This window comes from Anopheles maculipalpis, chromosome 2RL (assembly GCF_943734695.1).
Source record: "Anopheles maculipalpis chromosome 2RL, idAnoMacuDA_375_x, whole genome shotgun sequence".
Lineage (NCBI taxonomy): Eukaryota > Metazoa > Arthropoda > Insecta > Diptera > Culicidae > Anopheles > Anopheles maculipalpis.
Genome location: NC_064871.1, coordinates 44,864,554 through 44,884,346, shown reverse-complemented (window position 1 = coordinate 44,884,346; position 19,793 = coordinate 44,864,554). Strand labels below are relative to the sequence as shown.

At 40.8% G+C, this 19,793-nt stretch overlaps 4 protein-coding genes across 4 annotated transcripts in view; 3 read left to right on the top strand and 1 right to left on the bottom strand.

The window, feature by feature from the left end:
* Nucleotides 1-19,793, top strand: part of LOC126556838 (DNA damage-binding protein 1) — a 412,736-nt gene that overhangs the window by 35,334 nt on the left and 357,609 nt on the right. The window lies entirely within an intron of this gene.
* Nucleotides 847-1,213, top strand: LOC126559536 (chymotrypsin-elastase inhibitor ixodidin-like). Its single transcript, XM_050215705.1, has 2 exons — nucleotides 847-928; nucleotides 1,002-1,213. Exons 1-2 carry the CDS (start codon nucleotides 847-849, stop codon nucleotides 1,211-1,213), a joined length of 294 nt encoding a protein of 97 aa, XP_050071662.1.
* Nucleotides 3,179-12,579, bottom strand: LOC126557652 (sensory neuron membrane protein 1). The gene is made up of 7 exons (XM_050213506.1): nucleotides 12,442-12,579; nucleotides 12,191-12,348; nucleotides 4,420-4,816; nucleotides 4,054-4,350; nucleotides 3,776-3,979; nucleotides 3,518-3,696; nucleotides 3,179-3,446 (listed from the first exon to the last, which is right to left on the bottom strand). The coding sequence occupies exons 1-7, from the start codon at nucleotides 12,577-12,579 to the stop codon at nucleotides 3,179-3,181; spliced, it is 1,641 nt and encodes a 546-aa protein (XP_050069463.1).
* On the top strand, nucleotides 9,336-9,699 carry LOC126559538 (cysteine-rich venom protein 6-like). Its single transcript, XM_050215708.1, has 2 exons — nucleotides 9,336-9,432; nucleotides 9,506-9,699. The coding sequence occupies exons 1-2, from the start codon at nucleotides 9,336-9,338 to the stop codon at nucleotides 9,697-9,699; spliced, it is 291 nt and encodes a 96-aa protein (XP_050071665.1).

Genomic DNA, 19,793 nt, shown 5'->3' with positions numbered 1-19,793 from the left:
TAGAATGTGTGTATTTATTGGTATGGGTACACTTATGCGCACAATGCGAGATATAAGTGTTTTGTTGATTAGAATAAAGATGACAGCAAGTATTATGATTGTTCATTGCAATGGGAGAAAGCGTGTTTAATGTTAGTTTACGGGAGGGTTTATGCTTCTGTTTTTCTCTTATTAGATTTTTTGTTACAAACGGCAACAAACAATTTTGTAAATTGAACCAACACTTCCTTGTAAATACACAACTTGTACTACAGTGAGAAACTATTGCTTTAATAAATTATTGTGACGTAAAAACGGCAAGAAACAGAAATGTTTCGACTAAGTGTGTGTTTGTGTGTTTAATTTTTAAGTTTTAATAAATTAAAATAAAGCAGCATAAAATTATTGCAATGTAAGCATTGTCATAACCATAACGAAATAATCATTTTGATGGTTTCTTCGTTGCGTAGTCGAGAATGCGGCGCCTAAATGTGTTTGTACGAAGTCATACAAAAAATTGCATACCTTTTGGGCGCAAAAGATTCAACAGTTTCTATAAGAAAATTGAAGCTCCACTTGTCGAATGTTTTTGAGCAATTTGCTAAATCTCGTAATACTTCCTTGTCGCGTAGTTGTTTAAGTGTGTGTATGCAAACAACTTGTAACAACAAAACAGGGAAGCAGTGTTGCAGAAAACAACGTTTGTTTACATTTACACAGGTGAATTAAATCAAAACGTACAAGACTGACTGATGTTCTTACCACATTACAAAAGATATAAGCTCAAAGGAAAACCGTATCACTTCGAGGTCATTCTGTGCCAAAATAGTACGTGCTCAAACCGTAATCAAGAACAAATTTGTAACAATGCAACTATCGCTTATTGTGTGTTTTATAGCGATCGTAGGATTCGCTTCAATCCATGCGCAACAGGGAGGATGCGTCAAAAGTAAGGAAAATGGTTTGTAAGTGAATTCCTCATATTAATTCGTTGCTTTTCTTGCTATGCTTGTGGTATGTAGAAGTCTGTCCAGCGAAAGAGCGTTATCAATGCTGCGGTTCGTGCGTTCAGCGTACATGTGCCCTGGAGGATGAAACCACGTGTCCTGATGTGTGCGTCCAAGGTTGCTACTGCAAGAAAGGCTTTGTGAGGAAATACTCACCGGATGGTCCATGCATACGGCTGAACAAGTGTCCCCGAACTATTCCAACGCAGCCCCCGAGCAAGAAATAGTGAAGTCAGCCTTTTTCCTTTTGTTTTATTACCAATCAATTACCCTTTTTGTGGAATGTTTCATTAAGGATGCTTGTTTATGAAGAGGAGTATTATTGTTTCATATGTACGCAACATAAATATGTGGAATTGGATACCATAAAAATATACTGGCTTTTGGGTGTTATTGAATTTTGGTCCATGGAAAACATACATTCTAGATCATATATTCTATCGGGTTTGTTGTTTGGGATGCCAGTAAAACAAGCTATTCAACAATTTCTCTTATTTATTTATTTTTTAGATATTTTTTTAGATTCAGAAATTTCACATTCTCCATTCTACATACTGTGACTGACAATATGTACACTTCAAACATGCACAGCATGGCTTTGTGGATTTATTATCAATGTATTTCAAGGGTCCTCGTCGTCAATGTGTCCCCGTCTACTAAAAAAATATAGACGTCCAAGTGACCTCACTGATCATGAAGCAATGCCTGTACAAATTCTTCGTCGTACAAGGGGCTTCTCGAACCATGAGGATACATCCACCCAGGCATCTTGTCGTCCAAGGCGTTTTTTATCAAGCAAACTATATGATTTTATCATCTGAAGGTTGTGTCCTTCCAGAACTCCATCACATGGGGAATGCTACTGGAATGCTAAAAATCAGGTAGACAAATGCAAAAATCGAAAGATTTAACGAAACAACTCGTTCCACCAAGGGTGCGCTGAGCTTGTAATTTGTTAATCAGTGATGTCAAAATTCAGTTTGATTCAATACCACCGGATTTAAAAGCCGCGTTTTGTTTACAATAATGTTATTTCTCGTAACTTCTTTTAAAGCAAAAATTTGGCATATCGGTGATCATTGATAAATAGTTATTGCAACATTGAATCGCTGCCCTTTTTTGAATTGTAATAATAGAATTTAAATTATAAGCCGCAATTGAAACACGAAACTATATTCTGAACGTCAAAAAGTGTAGATCGAATGCCCTTAAAGATTATAACTTCAATGTTCAATCAATCAATAATTTCATACTTTAAACCTAACAATTTATAACAAAACTGTTCGCTCACCTTTTTTGGTGTCCATATTTGCGTTCGAAGCACTGTAAAATAAATGTGACAAAATAGTTGGACAATATCTACATTAGAAAAACACGATATCGGGCTCTACAGTATCCACGTACATAATGTTTGTTTTCACTAAGAGCATGTTGATATAGTATGCCAATGAGCAGCGAAAGACCAACTATTCCGTTCAAATGAATTTAAAAAACATGGGATAGGAAATGTCCTCAGCAATAGACCTGGAATAATTAAGCGATGAGGAAGGAAGAGGAGTGATAGGAAGAGTTGAGGGTCAGCCTAGCTGGAAATGGTTCCTCTCGTAACATAAAGGGACATCAAGGGGGACCGATGCAAAGCAATCTTCACAGGCACCAGCCAGCACATTTCCTGATGAATGTTCTAAACAGCATCGGTAAAACTTCAATTTGAAGTCAAAGATCTCACCATAACTACATCATAAAATTGAATCCTCAATTACGAATCACTAGCTACAGCAGTTTTTGCCAACAACAACAGTTTCGTAATCAGTTAGCAGATAGAAGGTGTTGTACACGGGGGATTCAAGCTATTTAAGAAGTGATTTTCAATGTTTTGGAGATAAAATTATTATGCATACCAGAAGCAAATGTTATCATATGAATCTTTTATTACGAACCACAAAACAAAACGTTGGTTGAGATCACATAAACGGTTTAATATAATTTTGTTCATTTAGTTTCACACCTGCTACATAAACACGTTTTAACCTACTCATGCAATTTGTGTAATTTTTTGTAATTTTTCTTGCTTTAACTACGGGATCAACTACAACAACCGAAGATTAGAATGCTGTGAGTAATCTAAATTGTAAGTCAAAATCAAAATAAGTGCGTACAAGTGAGCAGTAATAATCTTCGTGCGTGCCGTTCTAATATCGATCTGGCCGTATCTCAGACGCCAACATTTTCGGTGGTTTGTCCAACCCATCGATGACGGGCGGTAGATTTTTCCCAAGCGAAACGTTCACCACACCATCCTTGGCAGACGAAGGATTAGTGTCCGGTGTGGCTGGATTGACCGGTGCCACGTCGCTCGTTTTGAACTCCTTGCGGAAATGCAGGTAAGCCGACCCAACCGCACCGACCGTACCGATTATAATCGTTAACCATTTTACGGTGGCATTAAACTTGAGACCACTTTGGAAAGAGTCAAAGAAATCACCATTACTTTTTGGAAGTGATGGGACGCAACATACCGTAATACTTACAGGAACAATTGATACTTGAGCTGGTTGGTCCAGGTCTTATTGAGTGATGCACCCTCTTCCGCCCAAAACATTGGTAAAATCACCTCCGGTAGTTCACCGAACACTTCATGGTCGCGAATTGGGCCAAACTCCATGCTAAACTGGAGACGTTTTGCAGCAGACACAGGACTTCCGGTAAACTGTTAATTAAACACCGGAAACCATTAGACCTGGTGACGTTACCAGTGATCAATTTAGTTTTCCTACCGCGATACTTACAAGCTCAAAGTGAATGTACACATCGTGTGCTTCCTTGTTCGGTTCCAATCCATCTACCGCTTCAATGAGCTTCGGATCTGCGCCGTAAAAGTGAGGCTTCGAGCCTATAATTGGTCCCCCTAGACACGGTGACAGATCCATCGTACCTTTTGGAGGACAATCATCCGGTGGATCCCGACAAAAGCAATGGTTGTGAGGTTCATTCTGTAAACAAAACACGCAAATAGGAACGTCTGCATTGTCAAGTACGGAGGTGAGAAAATGGTCGCACAGATTACCTTCAGATCACCAAATTCCAACTCGAAGTAACTCATCGGTAGCCCGGCGTACTTCGAATTGTGCACATAGTGAGCACCCAGGGAGCGACAAATTTCCGGCGACCAGGCCCACAACCGATCCTGCTTGGTAAGGAATGGTGGGAAAATCGTGGAATCGGTACCAATGTACTGGTTGCATTCGTCCCCGTCCCAGATATCCATCTCCGTCTCGTCGTTGTACGAAATCACACGGCCAAGGTCGCGAATGTTCTTCACACCCCGGTACACGACCCATCGGCCAGCCTCGGTATGGTTGCGCTAGCGTAACATGATAGCTCATTATCGTCTACACCATTCGTACTTTGGTGAAGAAGTATACCTACTCACCAATCCAAAGAAGGAAAACTTGTAGTGTGTCTCGTTGTACGGAATTACCGCACCCTCGGAATCCATGCCGGAACAAAGCGCTTTGACGGCAAAGTCTTGGCTACTGCAATCCACCAATATGCCATCGAACAGCAGATCCATGATGCGAACCTTCAGGAAAGCGGACTCTAGTGGATTGAAAATGATGCTGGCGCCCTTCTTGACGAGTGGCATCATTGCCTCTCGGTCACGCTGCACCATCAACAGGACACCCATTAGCAGCGGGTGAGGTATGGTGACGATTTCTTCCCCGGTTAGGGCGGATAGATCGGGCCGGAAAATCCATGTGTTGCGTAGTGTGAAGGTAAGTGTGTCTTCCTCAGCATTATCCACAGTGTCGTACTTTTCCTTCCATTCCCTTGAAGTTTATTTAAGATAAATGATGCGATAACTATTTGTCACGATATGACGATAGTCACAGATGACGTTCATAATATGTGCACAGATGCGCTAAAATTCGTTCATCTAGCTCAATCTAGCGGAGGAGACAAAAATTTGGTTCATATTTGCAAAGAAACGAAACCGGGGCGAATATTTTCAAGGCTATTTCTTTTTTTTTTCTTTTTTGTTGCTATCAAACTAGACATGCTGATGCATACCAAGACTTATTTGATCGTGCAAGTCTTGTCAAACGTTCGATAGACCTTGAAGTCAAGAAATGAAGTCAAGAAGAGCATTTGTTTGCACAATTGTGCATGTTGTGGTAAGAGTCCTTACTATAAAGGTGCATTTCACTGGCGCAGCTTTTTACTGCTTTGTTGCTTGCAAGTGCAACAACTATGGCGCTGGCTGTGAAATTTTTTGTCGTGTTAAATATTATGTTGATTGGTTTATCAGTTAATGGCACAAATCCTGCCACTGATTCTGTACCAGTTGATAGCACGAACCCAGGAACGGAACCTGCACCAATAGATAGCACAAATCCTGCAACTGATCCAACACCAGACAATAGCACAGACCCAGGAACTGATCCAACACCAGTGGATAGTACAAACCCTGCCACTGATCCAACACCAGTGGATAGTACAAACCCTGCAACTGATCCAACACCAGAGAATAACACAGACCCAGGAACTGATCCAACACCAGTGGATAGTACAAATCCTGCAACTGATCCAACACCAGTGGATAGTACAAGCCCTGCCACTGATCCAACACCAGACAATAGCACAGGCCCAGGAACTGATCCAACACCAGTGGATAGTACAAATCCTGCAACTGATCCAACACCAGTGGATAGTGCAAACCCTGCAACTGATCCAACACCAGTGGATAGTACAAACCCTGCAACTGATCCAACACCAGTGGATAGTACAAACCCTGCAACTGATCCAACACCAGACAATAGCACAGACCCAGGAACTGATCCAACACCAGTGGATAGTACAAATCCTGCAACTGATCCAACACCAGTGGATAGTACAAGCCCTGCCACTGATCCAACACCAGAGAATAACACAGACCCAGGAACTGATCCAACACCAGTGGATAGTACAAATCCTGCAACTGATCCAACACCAGTGGATAGTACAAACCCTGCAACTGATCCAACACCAGAGAATAACACAGACCCAGGAACTGATCCAACACCAGTGGATAGTACAAATCCTGCAACTGATCCAACACCAGTGGATAGTACAAGCCCTGCCACTGATCCAACACCAGACAATAGCACAGACCCAGGAACTGATCCAACACCAGTGGATAGTACAAATCCTGCAACTGATCCAACACCAGTGGATAGTACAAACCCTGCAACTGATCCAACACCAGTGGATAGTACAAACCCTGCAACTGATCCAACACCAGACAATAGCACAGACCCAGGAACTGATCCAACACCAGTGGATAGTACAAATCCTGCAACTGATCCAACACCAGTGGATAGTACAAGCCCTGCCACTGATCCAACACCAGAGAATAACACAGACCCAGGAACTGATCCAACACCAGTGGATAGTACAAATCCTGCAACTGATCCAACACCAGACAATAGCACAGACCCAGGAACTGATCCAACACCAGTGGATAGTACAAACCCTGCCACTGATCCAACACCAGTGGATAGTACGAACCCTGCAACTGATCCAACACCAGAGAATAACACAGACCCAGGAACTGATCCAACACCAGTAGATAGTACGAACCTAGGAACTGATCCAACACCAGTAGAAAGCACACCGGAAGATAGTACAAGCCCTGGGACAAATCCTACCACTACAAATCCTGATACAACTGTAATCGATGCGATTACAACTACAGTTGCTCCCGCAACCGATGATTCTTCTCCAAATCCGGACACAACTCCTGGCGAGACAACGATTGCTGAGACGGATCCTACCTCGCCAAATCCTGAAACCGATGCTACCTCTCCAAATCCGGACACAACTCCTGCCGCGACAACGATTGCTGAGACAGATCCTACCACTCCAAATATTGAATCCACTGTAGGTGAAACTACTACAAGCACGCCTGATTCTGGAATCGATAGTACTTATTCAAATCCTTATCCAACTCCAACCGACCCCACAATTACTACGATTATCGACACCACTTCAAGTACTTCTGCTTCCGTAACCGATTCCACCTCTCCGAATCCGGACACAACTCCTGCCGAGACATCGGTTGATGTGACAGAGTCCACTCCCTCAAATACTGAATCCACTGTAGGTGATACTTCTACTAGTACACCTGATGCTGTAACTGATAGTACTACTTCAAATCCGGACACAACTCCAACCGAAACAACAATTGAGTTCACTTCCCCAGATCCTGAATCCACTGTAGAGACAACACCGAGCGAGACAACGATTACTCAAACTGAGTATACCTCTTCAACTAACCCGGAGACAACTCCAGTAGAAACTACCTTTACTGAAACGATTTCTACCTCTCAAAACCCAATTACAACCGAGACAGTCACTCCCTTTTCCACTCCTCCAACTACGTCGCCTACGCCTGTACCAGGTGGAAATATTACCAAAACTACAGCTGCTATTACTTCGACATCGAGTGCAACTGTCACGAAAGTCCCAGCCACAACAGCACCTGTAACCACAAGAACTGTGCCGACTGTAACAACCACCAACACTCGAAAAACTACCACGATAACTACGATCAGAACCAGCAGCACGGCCAGAAGCACTACGACAACGCAACCCCCGTGCATTCCAAGTAATTATTCTCTTTTTAGTGGATTTCTATTAGTCAATGCAAAGTATTATTTAATTCTATGCTGTTTATCTTTCAGAAAAATGTGGTCAAAACGAAGTGTACCTATGCTGCGGAAGGTGCAGCTACAATACGTGCCGTGGATATGTCGCATGTAACGATGAACGCTGCGTGCAAGGATGCTTCTGTATGATAGGTTATGTCCGTGCGTATCCGAAGGGGCCTTGCATACGGTATCAAGCCTGCCCCAAGCAAGAATTTCCTTCAGTCATCCGAGAGTAGTGCTTCAACATCATGTGTAAATTAAATTCACACAATTATTTACTGGTTACAATAGAAATTTTGGTTATAACTATGAAAACAGAGTTATTATTTTTTTAAAACTATTTACTGTACTTTAATTTGTTACTAAAATTACTGAGATTATTTAAATTTATATATAGTGCAACTTTAAATCACCATATTTGTAGCCACATGTTCATAGCTTCAGCAAAAGAAGAAAAGAAACATTACGAAAAGCATCATAATAAATCTATACCGAGAGCATGTTCGACACCTTTGTAAGTGAATTTCCTGTAGCCAATTGTGCGCGGTGTTCTATACTATAATCTCATTTTCTTATGCTCATACTGATTCCAAATATTTATCATATTTTATATCATGTCATTTTTGTACATACAGTTTAAATGTGTTTTCACTTATGTATTATAAAAATATTGGTTTATAGTTCAATAATATTGGTTTTATAGTTTTATAACAAAAAGTAAAATCTTACAATCGGGACAATCTATCTACAATCTATCAATCTTACTGTACGGGAAGTGTAAATATGCATGTAAGGAATAAACTTTAGATCGCTAAGTACCACTGAACGAGCGAGAACAATCCATGAGCTACGAGTACGAGTGAGACATTACCGCACATCTGTGAATCTTTGATCGAGGCTTCAGAACCCGTGGCGTATGGTAGTCCATTATCAATTTTGTTATCCCAAATAGCTTGTGAAAAATATATTTTTGACGGTAAATGTGTACTTTTTCAAAGTGAAATCCAACCCGAACTCAACTTCTTCTTCTTCTTCTTTGGCACTACAATCTCGAGAGGCCCTTTTCCTACCATTACTAGCTTTCTGTGACTTCGTTACGCCCTCAGATGAATAGTCTGTTCGGCGTACGGGAAGGCGGTTCTAACCTTTTGATCGTTAAATGAATAGTCATTGATCGTTAAAACACATAAAATGTGGAAAATAATAGACATTTTGCTGGTGAAAAATTAATCTTTGCCCTGGATACTGGTGCATATACTGTAGTCTATTTTACTGGACATGGTTGATAAACATGAATGAGTGTTCCATTTTATTATGACAGACACTTGCCATCGTTCGGACTAACACTGCGAGGTTTCCAATACGGAGAGGCTATGTAACGCTCAACGTGCAGCTGTTGTTTTGAAATTGTCTGGAATGGTTCTGGAAAAGGTTTTAAAACAACTTCAAGTACTCCATGGAAAAAAAACTTCTTCATCTGTTACGCGTGTGAATTTGCAAAAACACAATTTCGCTGCTGTGTTTACACAGTTGAACCCACTAAATCTGGAACATTGCCTACCGATACCATAAAACGGACGTGCGAAAAGTAGTTCCATTTGTCGTACGTATTTTAAAGATCTGCCAACCTTTAAACCCTATCCACAGCTCAGCTTTAGTAATGAAGTGTTTCGTAGTGCTACTGTTGGCCTGCGTGGCCGTGTGTTGCGCTCAGAACTTTATTCCCAACAAAAACGTCCTAACCTGTTTCCAGCATAGTACGTATAGCGCATGAGACACCTTGGAAAGGCTGAGTTGTTAACGGTTAACGGTGCTCTTTTCTATTCTCAGCGGAATGTGGTAAAAATGAAGTCTACCGATGCTGTGGCATGTGTTTCGAGGAGACGTGTACGGATAAATCGAGGGATAAGTTGTGTGACCACCGTTGTTACAAAGGATGCTACTGCGAGAATAACTACACGCGTAAACGGGAGGGCGGTTTCTGCGTTCCGGACAAGGAATGTCGTTCGGTGGTAAAGGGTTAAGAAGCTCAATGTCTGATTATTTGACGGAATAGACTGAAACAAAAAGACACAGTGATTGAAGGTGAATGCGCTATGCGATAGCGAGTAGAAAAATGAATTCGCGTATAATAAACAACAGCATGCACAACTATACTCTACAACATAAAATACTAAATAAATAAGCATTTAACATAATCTTCATTCCCATTCCAGTACAAGGAATTAGAATGCTAAAATAATCGTAAATTCCATGTCCGTTTTATGTATTCCACATCATTAATTCATTACGATCATAAAGATGCAAACTCATCATCGTCCTGATGTTTTTTTAAACAATGTTTGCAACGTGGCAGCATCATACGCTGCCAACTGCTCAGTTGGTCGACTAACAATCGGCTATTGGTAAACCAAGACTAACCGATCGGTAAGTCCGTGTCCGATTGACTTCATTTATCACCAATTTTACGCCTGTTTTGTCCAACTATTTCTCTTAATGATGTTGCAATCATCACTCAACGTATATTGACTTTGATCTGTATTTGTTCTAGCTGTGTCACGTGTACAATATTTATCTTTTAATAGACGTTAAAAAGCTACCTGTGAGATACTATCCTGAGAACTCTTCTAAAGACGTGTGGTGCAACTTACATCAGAAACTTTATAGACTCTATTGTCTTGATCTGTTTGATGATTAAGAGTACCTAGATTTAGAGAGTAAGCAGTAAATCTAACACGTAGAGGAACGCTTGCCGATCTGCTGTGAAAGCTTTAAATTATAAATGTTCCATATGCTGCCAGATTCGCTCATCACAACAGATGTTTTGAGCGTAGAAGTTTCCTCGGTGGGTCATATGAAAGCGGTTCGATGGAACACTCTAGCACGGGCACTCAACATTTCAGTGAGTTCAGTGGAGAAGCTCATATTTTAAACATCCATCATGATGCGAACACTTTTTTATACTACACTTCTGCGTATTCTAAACTATGCAGTCACAGTTATATAGAAATCAGGACAGATAAATCTCGTTCATAGAGGTGGTCTGGTGGCAATTGCGTCGGGCTTCATACGGGAGGACTTGGGTTCAAATCTCAACCGGATCGTTCCCGCAAAGTGAGGACCTAGTATCTGACTACGTGATAATCCATTAAATGGCCGATATGAACTAGCAAGAAGCTGGTAGATCAGTCAAGAAGAAGACGAATGATCGTAGTGCATTTGAGTATATGTCATCTGATGATGGGCCTTTGGTGATGGGCTCACGGGGGTACGTCTGGATTCTATCCAGTCATCAGAATTGCAATGCGATCTTGGAGCGCGCTTTCTGAATTACGACAAAAGTTGAACGCTACTTGGCGTCGAGCCAGGTATACTATTCATCGAAAGGCTTCTAGACCATGCCAGATTATCACATGATGTAGAGATTAGTTAAACGTGCTGCGAGTTTGATGTCGCTTAATGCGTTTAATCCTGCTACATTTTATCTTCACACATCTGAGCTAAAGATAATGTAAATCTGTTGTGTTTTTAACTTCAATGAATATGATGTAACGGTGTGTAAAACACAAATGTAGATCGCCACGAGATATTATAGACAAATACAAATATCTTTATCACATATCAACACACCCAACGCAAAAAAAACTCCACTCTTCCTGAACTTAATTTGCACTCTATGAGGTTAAGCAACCGATACTGAATCCATTAAAAATCTGTTTTCAAAACAATTCGTCAACGTCATCAATGCACAAGCCCCATTCCAGACTTACACATGTCACCGTGAAGTTTATTTTTTGTCGTTGTCCGTCGTCTGAACTAGACAACAGCAGACGTAAGACAAGCTACTTCCTTCACTTCAGCATGTAAACACTTGTTCAAATTGAAACAGCAGGGTCAAGCCTATTGTTGCGCACCATTTCGAACGCAAAATTGCATAAAATATCGTTCCCAGCTTTGGCTTATATTCAGTCGCAGACGCTTCGAATTAAACCATAGACAATCGACAACATGGCGTCCGTGTGGAGCATTATTTTTGCCATCGGTGTTATTATTTGCACCGCTTCAGCACAACTCACGGTCCCCACTGCCTACTGGTGTCTTTCAGCGGGTGTAAATAAACGTAAGCATTATTTCTGCTATTTATTAACATTGCCACCTTTAACACCCTTTCCTGTCTATACTCGCCAGCCATTGATATAAGAGTGCCTCGTTGTCGTCAGAATGAAGTTTATTCTTGCTGTGGCCCTTGCGTACAGAAGACTTGCAGCACGCTGAATCAAAATGTGAACTGCTTATTGTGCGCACAGGGATGCTTCTGTAGGGCTGGATACGTGCGAAAAGGACCCTTGGGATTATGTGTACCATTGTCCAATTGCTTGATCAATGGGTAAAGGATAGAAGGTGAATAAAAATATTATCTTGAAAGGGAGTTTGCAGTGTAATTCTTGTGTTCAATCTAATCTGCTTTCTGTGCACTTTGACAATTTCACATTTAAACTGTTTCACCATACATACTCAAAATAAAGTGGTCCAATATCCTTGACACGGGGTTTGCCTCCGCGCATTATTTCATCCGGATTCGTCACGTTAAAGATGTGTAGCTTGAAATCCAACGGAAATGGAATTTTCTCAAACATGTCGCGTATCTGTGTGCCCGGTTTAAGTAAAACGTTCTGCAAGTTTTACAAATAATACACAGTTTTTTTTTTAATGTTGGAGGTTTTTGTTCTTTGGGAATTGTGCAACATTTTCCAAATGGTCCAAACCTGTTTGATCATGAAGCGCAAAATTGAGGGAAATATTCCATAGCTAAACACCATTCCACACACCAGCACGGCTATGCAGATCAGTCCGATTTTCTTAAAGTTTCTTTGCTTCAAATCCACGTTTTTGATAACATCCATTTTATCGTTATTTAAAGTATAACAAGCAAGAAAAAAAGCTTCAAGAATCAACAGCCACTTCTGATCTTCTCTATAAAAAAAAGCACAAAACTTTATACACACAAAACTCGAACAGAAATTAAAATAAAATTTTCTGATCACATTTTCTTAAATGCGATGATAATCATCCAGCAAGTTCCTACGCTCAATTATGGCTTCGCTGGTTTGTGTTGTAGGATTATTTGCGTCAAAATGTTTCGATCCCTTCCTAACAGATCTACGTTTCGATCCATCAAACACCAAACATCGACTGACGACGGCCAACTAGCTCGTGCACCCGTTTGATTGCTGCTGGCACTTGTTGGAGGCCACTTCAAAGATTCAAGTTCGCTTGATGTGCAAATTTTATTTTCCATTATCATCATCGAACGTATCATTGTTGCAGAAAAGGGGTGGAAAAAAAAAGGCATAATAGAGGAGTACGCGTGTGTTAGAATGTGAGTATGTACGGCAATCGTCCAGCGAGTGACGTCCGCCTGGCCGGTTGTACAGTAAAGGCAGGATTTTTATTAAAATTTTGTGAGATAGAACTTTCTCTACCTCAAGATACCTTGAAGTCCGCAAAAAAAAACCTCCCGTCAAGTCGTCATGTGGTAGTCATTGTGAGTGCCAGGGCCATGCCGGGCTTATTATCGTCCTGGCACACCAACCTCCCGTTCGGTGAGATGTCCTTAAACGCGCCTAAACACTTGCTATCCTATTTTGAGAAAATGCAAATGTGCTATTGATCGACGTGGGAAGGTCTTTTCTCTGTTTTCAATTGCTCCCCGCCGGCTCGCGGCCTAAACGTGGCCAATACTGGCCTTAGTGTAAATGATGGAATAAATAATGTTAATTGTAGGTAATTAGATGAAAAAACTTCAACCGTCCCTTGGTGCTTATTGTTAAGGGCACACAACAACTTAAGGGTTTTGCTGGGAGTTGCATTTCGAAAGTGAAAAGTACTTAGGGTACCATTTTTTAACTATATTTGACTTTTTTTTTTCATTTTCGCAAATGATTGTATGCCGTTTGTGAGACTCTGCAAACAATAAATTGTAATGTCTAGTAAAAAAAGGCAACCAGTACGAACCATTCGCTTTCTATTAATCACGGGAGATTTAGGCATTGGTCCGGATGTCTAAGCATTCCATCAACTTCCGCATCTTTGGCATCCAATGTCACGTTCCGATACATATTGAACGATGGACATAAAATTACAAACCAGTTATTGTCTCATTTTTCTTCATTCTTCCCACCGTCACGGGCTCGCCGTGTCTTGCCACCGAACAATCATTCTCATGCTGTTGTGGGTCATCAATGCATGATGAGCACTTTACCGTGACAATGGATGACTCCGGGCAAAACGGGTGGATTTAGATGTTAAGGTGAAAAATAATTGCACCATTTGCAGTACTAAGCTGCCCGTCAGGCGTAGCTGCCTTGGCGAGGGAGTTTCTGATCGATCATACCCAATCGAAAGTCTCGTTGTTGGTAACATGAGCGCCGTTTTTTTTTTCATACACCCAAGGCAAATCATTTTCCAGAACAAACGGTGAATAGACACAATTTTTTATTCGACTACGTACAATTAAACCTCGCAAAAGGACAAAGGATGTCATTAGCTTGACTTATTCTACCTCTTGCCACCTCCACGAAAGAATGGTCCAATACTTTTGGGACAAGATATAACCGAAACACATTTTCCTTTCGATTTTATACGTAATAAACCTTTGTTGCAAATGCATCCACTTTTGCACGGCATAAGACAATGCGTACTTTGGCGTCTGAAGGTACACGTTGGCTCAAAGCATTTGCAGCACGTGAAACGTTCGTTTCTGGGACATGGTGCTACAAAGGGATGAAAGTCACACAGTCACAATTAAAACAAAACCGATGCTTTACGGGATTAAATGATAAACGTACTTGCAACCTCTCCATTCGGACACGGAGGATCCTGGCCGTGCACTGCGTTAAGGGTGACAGCGACTACCATCAAAAGGAGTGCAACTTGGAGCTTCATGCTGGGAAATTGGAGTGCGTTTCAATATTATGCTATGCAGCAGTACTGGCGTGTTTTATAGCAAGTACCACAAACGCTATCCTCTCCCTCTCAACTGGGTAAACAAATCCGGCTAAAGTATAGCTCTTGTTGTTGATTTTCGCCGATACACAAGGTCATGTTAGGTAATAAAGAGTAACGGTTTGAAGCGGAAGTGAAACATTGAAAAGCTTCAAAACAACAATATTTGCACATGGTCCTTAGAGACAAAAAAATACAAAACACTTCATCGCAAAAAAAAACATCCACATGCCTGTTAAACAAATACAGGAGGCAAGAGTATCACAGAGACCCAAACATTTACTACATGTACTACAGCTTGTTTATGTAGTTCCTCATTTACACAAGTGGCTACAGTAATGTGGAATATTTTTCATGATTCATATTATTTATATTTGTAAGCCATCATCGTGCTGTTAAAGTCAAAGAGTTATGAATTTGCTTCTGTAGTGAATTATCTCTTCTGCTTACAACAACCATGCTGGGATTTGTTATTTAACCAACAAACTATTCTTCACAGCATTTAACTGTTTCGATCATAGCAGGTATCACTGGTAAGAATCGATTGTGAACGTTAGAATATGGTAATTCTATTTTTGTAACAAGAAATTAAATCGTGAGAATTTGTGAAGAGATGTATCCTTGTAGCCTTCTGCTACGAATAATTAAAGCACTCGTAGAGAAACGATGACCTTCGGAGAAGTCTAGGCTGGTATGTATTGGTAGCATAAATCTGTTGCAAATGATCGATATGGCTATCTAGTCAATTCATTTTTATTTTCAATATTATAGACGAAATCTAACGTGTGCAGAAATAGCCATTATCAAAAAGGGGATAATGAAATTAAATACTTGACAATGCTAATGCAATAAATTTGTTGTTTTCAGATGAGATATTTAAAAACGCATAACCCATCCATTATTTTCGGTATAAATTTAATCCTACACGTTCAAAAATGCCCCAGATAACAGCCTGTCGTCACCAGTGGCGGATGAAAGTGTTTGAAGGTCCATGGCGGAATGGATTTTGGGGACCAACACATATTGGGGCTTCATCAAAATCAAAAGTGCGGACCAGAGTATTCCCTTCTACAGGAGGTTTCCTCACGGGTTACCTGATCGGTTAAGCCCCTTTCTCTAGCAAGGCCCCTTCTCCGCAAGGCATCCCTGGTCGGCGAAGCCCCTGGCGGCCGCCACCTCCGCCCATAGGTTAATTCGCCACTGCCTCTCAGATGTACTATTGAAAAGAATTCAAATTGTTGCTGAAAGTTTATTTGAAATTTTCAAATCAGAGCTGTTTGTCGGGTGGTATGGCAACGAAATCTTCACTGTGCTGGTGCTGTACCGTCATTATAAGAAGTGTTAACAATTAACGTTAAATATGTTTTGCTTGCAATCTCCCGACTTTTAAGGAATTGGACGTTGATGTTCTAAGCTGTGTTCAGGTTCAGTGCTTTTATTTCAATTCTTCATGCATTAGTTCGACTAACATGAAAGCCCAATCGTATCCAGTACTGAGCTAAGTTTATAATTATAACACTAGATTGTTTTATGTTTAGAAGTTCTGCAAACTAGCGGCGAAGACACATTGAACATTCCGGTAGCGATCACAAAGAGGGAGAATGTTTTTTTTTACTTTTCTATGGTAAATTAAAGGCAATTAAGAGCACCATAAGAATTCATTCCGGAGGCACACTGTCCTTAGTATACAGATCTCAGAGAGACACCGGAACAGATGATGTACGAGTGCCCTCGCATCATCGCCGTGAGACATCATATGAATATCCAGGTAGGAGAAGAATTGTCCGTTGAGAACATCATAGCCCAGATGTGCACCAGTCGAAACATATGGTGGACAATAATGGAGTCAATCAGGGTGACCCGCCTGCAACAGTGACGTATTCGCATCGAAAGGCAGCAGCATTCTTTTATTTATAAATTACAATTAATATGTAATGTAATTACAGCAATTACAGGACGCACAGCACGGTAGCAATTTAAGAACCAAAAACACGAGATGTCCAGTTCGAGGCGATCACAAACACTTACGCATTACACTTACGGCACATAACGAGGTACTGATCAGAGGAGCCAAAACAAATGCGGAGTTCCTCTGCGACAAGTTCTAGCTCAAGTTTGGCAAAGCGTATCGGTTGAGTCCTGCGACCAGTGCCGGCGATTCGTTCCGATCAAGTCCAGTAGCTCTGCAGCAATAGTATCGGTGCGTTGAAATTTGTACCACACCGTACAACGGTAGGGACTCTCCAGAAATGCAGAGCAAAACTCGAGAATTTAAACATTGAATCAATTCCAGCCGTGCCAAGGGGCGTGAAGCCGTAAGCCACCGTAGTATTCTATACGTATTCCACCACAGATCGTTCTAGGGAGCAATGTACCAACTTTGCCGAAACCGGATCTTATCGTTAAGGAGCTCTCCAAGTTAGGACCGTAGCCAATCCATTGTGAGACTAGGAATTCCGAGATTACCTTGCTTCAAAAGGATACAATGCTTTAAATAACTAAATAGAATACAAAATCTTTGCGGTAAGTAATTTATTGCAGCCAGAAACCCTCTTTGTTTATGGTTAACAAATCGAGAGCCTGCTATCAACAGCGTGATATTAGATTGAAATTGGTCGTATTGGTAAAATTATATCCAATCTTCCGCATGCCTTGACTGGGATACACTTTCCATTAGTGGTGGCGCGTATGTATCCATTTATACAGACACATCCAGAACCGCTGCACGGTGCAGCACATTTCACAGCCACATTTCTGGTACGGCACGTTCTTTCAAAGCATGTCTTGCAGCATGTATAACGTTCGTTTATTGGACATTTCGGCGCTAAAGAAAGACGAAACTTATTCGCAATCAACAAAACCAACAAGTAGCGTAACATACGACTATCTACTTACGTGGCTTCATCCAAGCCAAACAGGGCTCAACCTTTATAATTTGTCCTTGCACTTCTTGAAGCACAACAGCAACGAACAGCAAAAGGATTGCGACATGAATCTTCATATTGATGCACGGAAATTAAACTCAGCTAAGTAACAGTGGTACGCTTTATAGGAAACAATTTTAGCATTTGGATCCCATTTGTACAAACAAGCGTTCGCTAGTGTTGTTGATCTTCATCATTCGAGAAGTTCGAAGAAAAGCATCATAGATAAGAAATGAAAAAAGCAAGACAAAAATAAGAACTCTTTACTTCTGAACATAATAGTAAACATTCTTATTTATTCTAACAGCTAAAGCTAAGAAACACAAACATGTGGTTTGCTTGGAAGAGTTTCAGCTAACAAAAGCTTGTAGTAAAAGCCTTATCAGGGACTAGACTTGATTGACTTGATCGAGAGTACCCAATTTTGGTTACATTTTCGGAAACATCGCACAGAGTCACATTTGCGCATGGTACTCACTTCACTCAGATTCAATTGTCTATGCAATCGATATTGGAATAGAATAAATGTACAGTGCGTTAGAGTCAACCATACCATAAGATAGATACTGGAATTCAAGATCTTTTGGAGGAAAAATCACTTATAGGTTCATAGGGGACATTGAAGCAGGACGTAGGGTTGGATAATTCTGAGGACAGCTGGCCCTGACAGGCTAAGAAATTCTTAAACTCGCTCTATCCTTCTTTTGCTCGACACCCGAAACCGATTATTGGGAACAAGAGGCATAAGCGTGAGCGGATAAAGACTGAGGACCTTGGCTAGAAAGACTCAGATAAGAGCTGAAGTTTTGTTTAACGTACGAAATCTAAACAAAAATAAGAATAGAAATATAATAACAAAAGAGAGAACTCGCTTTTATTTTGCAAAATTTATTTATGAAAATTAATTATTAATTAGTTTGTGTAGACAATTCTTCAAATAATTTCGTAGCATTTGCTTCGCCAAAAATCTTGCCCTGCTAATTATGATAAAATTAGCTGTAGTCCGCAAGCTTTGATAGGGACGCACTTTCCTTTAGCAGTGGCGCGTATGTATCCATTTCTACAAATGCATCCTCCAATGCACGGTGCAGGACATCTTACAACTATGTTTCTTGTGCGACACGTTTGCTCTAAACATGTTTTGCAGCAGGTGTAACGCTCATTCACTGGACATATGGGCTCTAAACAGAGGACGAAATGCATTCAAAATTATAAACATACACTAAATTCTCGGTAAATCTCTATTAAACCTTACGTGGCTTCATCCAGGCCAAACAAGGCTCATATGGAATAATTTGTCCTTGCACTTTTTGAAGCACAACACCTACGATCAACAGAAGAAATGCCACATGGCTCCGCATACTGATGCACCGAAATAAGCTTGGTAGTAATAAATGCTTTTACTGAAGCGACAGTGATCAACTTTATATGAAACGACTCGCACCATTCCATTCCATTTGTACAAACAATCTGAGCACTTGTTGATATTCATTTACAGACAAAGTCTTGTACAAGACAAGATAGGAAAAAAATAAAACGGAAGTTGAAAGTACAGACGTTCGTAACATGTGGATACAAGCACAGCGACTCTCAACTTAAATGTGACATCTTAGAGTAGAGTCGCTGTGTAAGGTACAATAATTTTTAACACCAGCAAGAGTACAATTTTGAGATCCTTTGTTGTTATCCAAGGAAGAGATCTTTATCGACACCCATGAAACCTCCTTTCCCCAATAATTTCCATAGGACTCACTAGGGTATGATATCGAAAATCAGTGACATTGAGCTGTAACAACTTGGTAACAGGTATTCACCGTTGGTCACTGAAGTACCAATGAGAATCTTCCACCTTTCGACGGCGACCTGCTTGCCTATGATCTTTAACGAAGGTCTTAACAACCGTATAAAGAATAAAGCCAGGAACTTCATCAATGGCATAGTTTCCCAGTCAGGCCAGCTGTTTCGACTGGAGCTCATGCTATAGGGGGGAATGTGATGTTCGTAAAGAATACCTCTTCTTTAACCTGGATACTCACGCGACCTTTGGCAGCGTAGAATCGAGTGTACTCGAACATGCTCTCTAAGTCCTTTACATCCGGAACTATATGCCTCTAGAGTAAGGTTCATCCGATCGAAGAGTTAGTTCCTGCCATCAACTGAGTTGAGCAGAGCTCGACTTCTCTCAAACG

Bases quoted from the DNA above. Each gene is read 5' to 3' on its own strand.
- LOC126559536 (XM_050215705.1), top strand. From the start codon at position 847: ATGCAACTATCGCTTATTGTGTGTTTTATAGCGATCGTAGGATTCGCT. The intron at 929-1,001 runs GTAAGGAAAATG...TGTGGTATGTAG, and splicing joins ACAGGGAGGATGCGTCAAAA to AAGTCTGTCCAGCGAAAGAG.
- LOC126559538 (XM_050215708.1), top strand. From the start codon at position 9,336: ATGAAGTGTTTCGTAGTGCTACTGTTGGCCTGCGTGGCCGTGTGTTGC. The intron at 9,433-9,505 runs GTACGTATAGCG...TTCTATTCTCAG, and splicing joins CCTAACCTGTTTCCAGCATA to CGGAATGTGGTAAAAATGAA.
- LOC126557652 (XM_050213506.1), bottom strand. From the start codon at position 12,579: ATGGATGTTATCAAAAACGTGGATTTGAAGCAAAGAAACTTTAAGAAA. The intron at 12,349-12,441 runs GTTTGGACCATT...TAAAACTTGCAG, and splicing joins TGCGCTTCATGATCAAACAG to AACGTTTTACTTAAACCGGG. The intron at 4,817-12,190 runs GTATGTATGGTG...ATAAACTTCAAG, and splicing joins ATTGGACCACTTTATTTTGA to GGAATGGAAGGAAAAGTACG.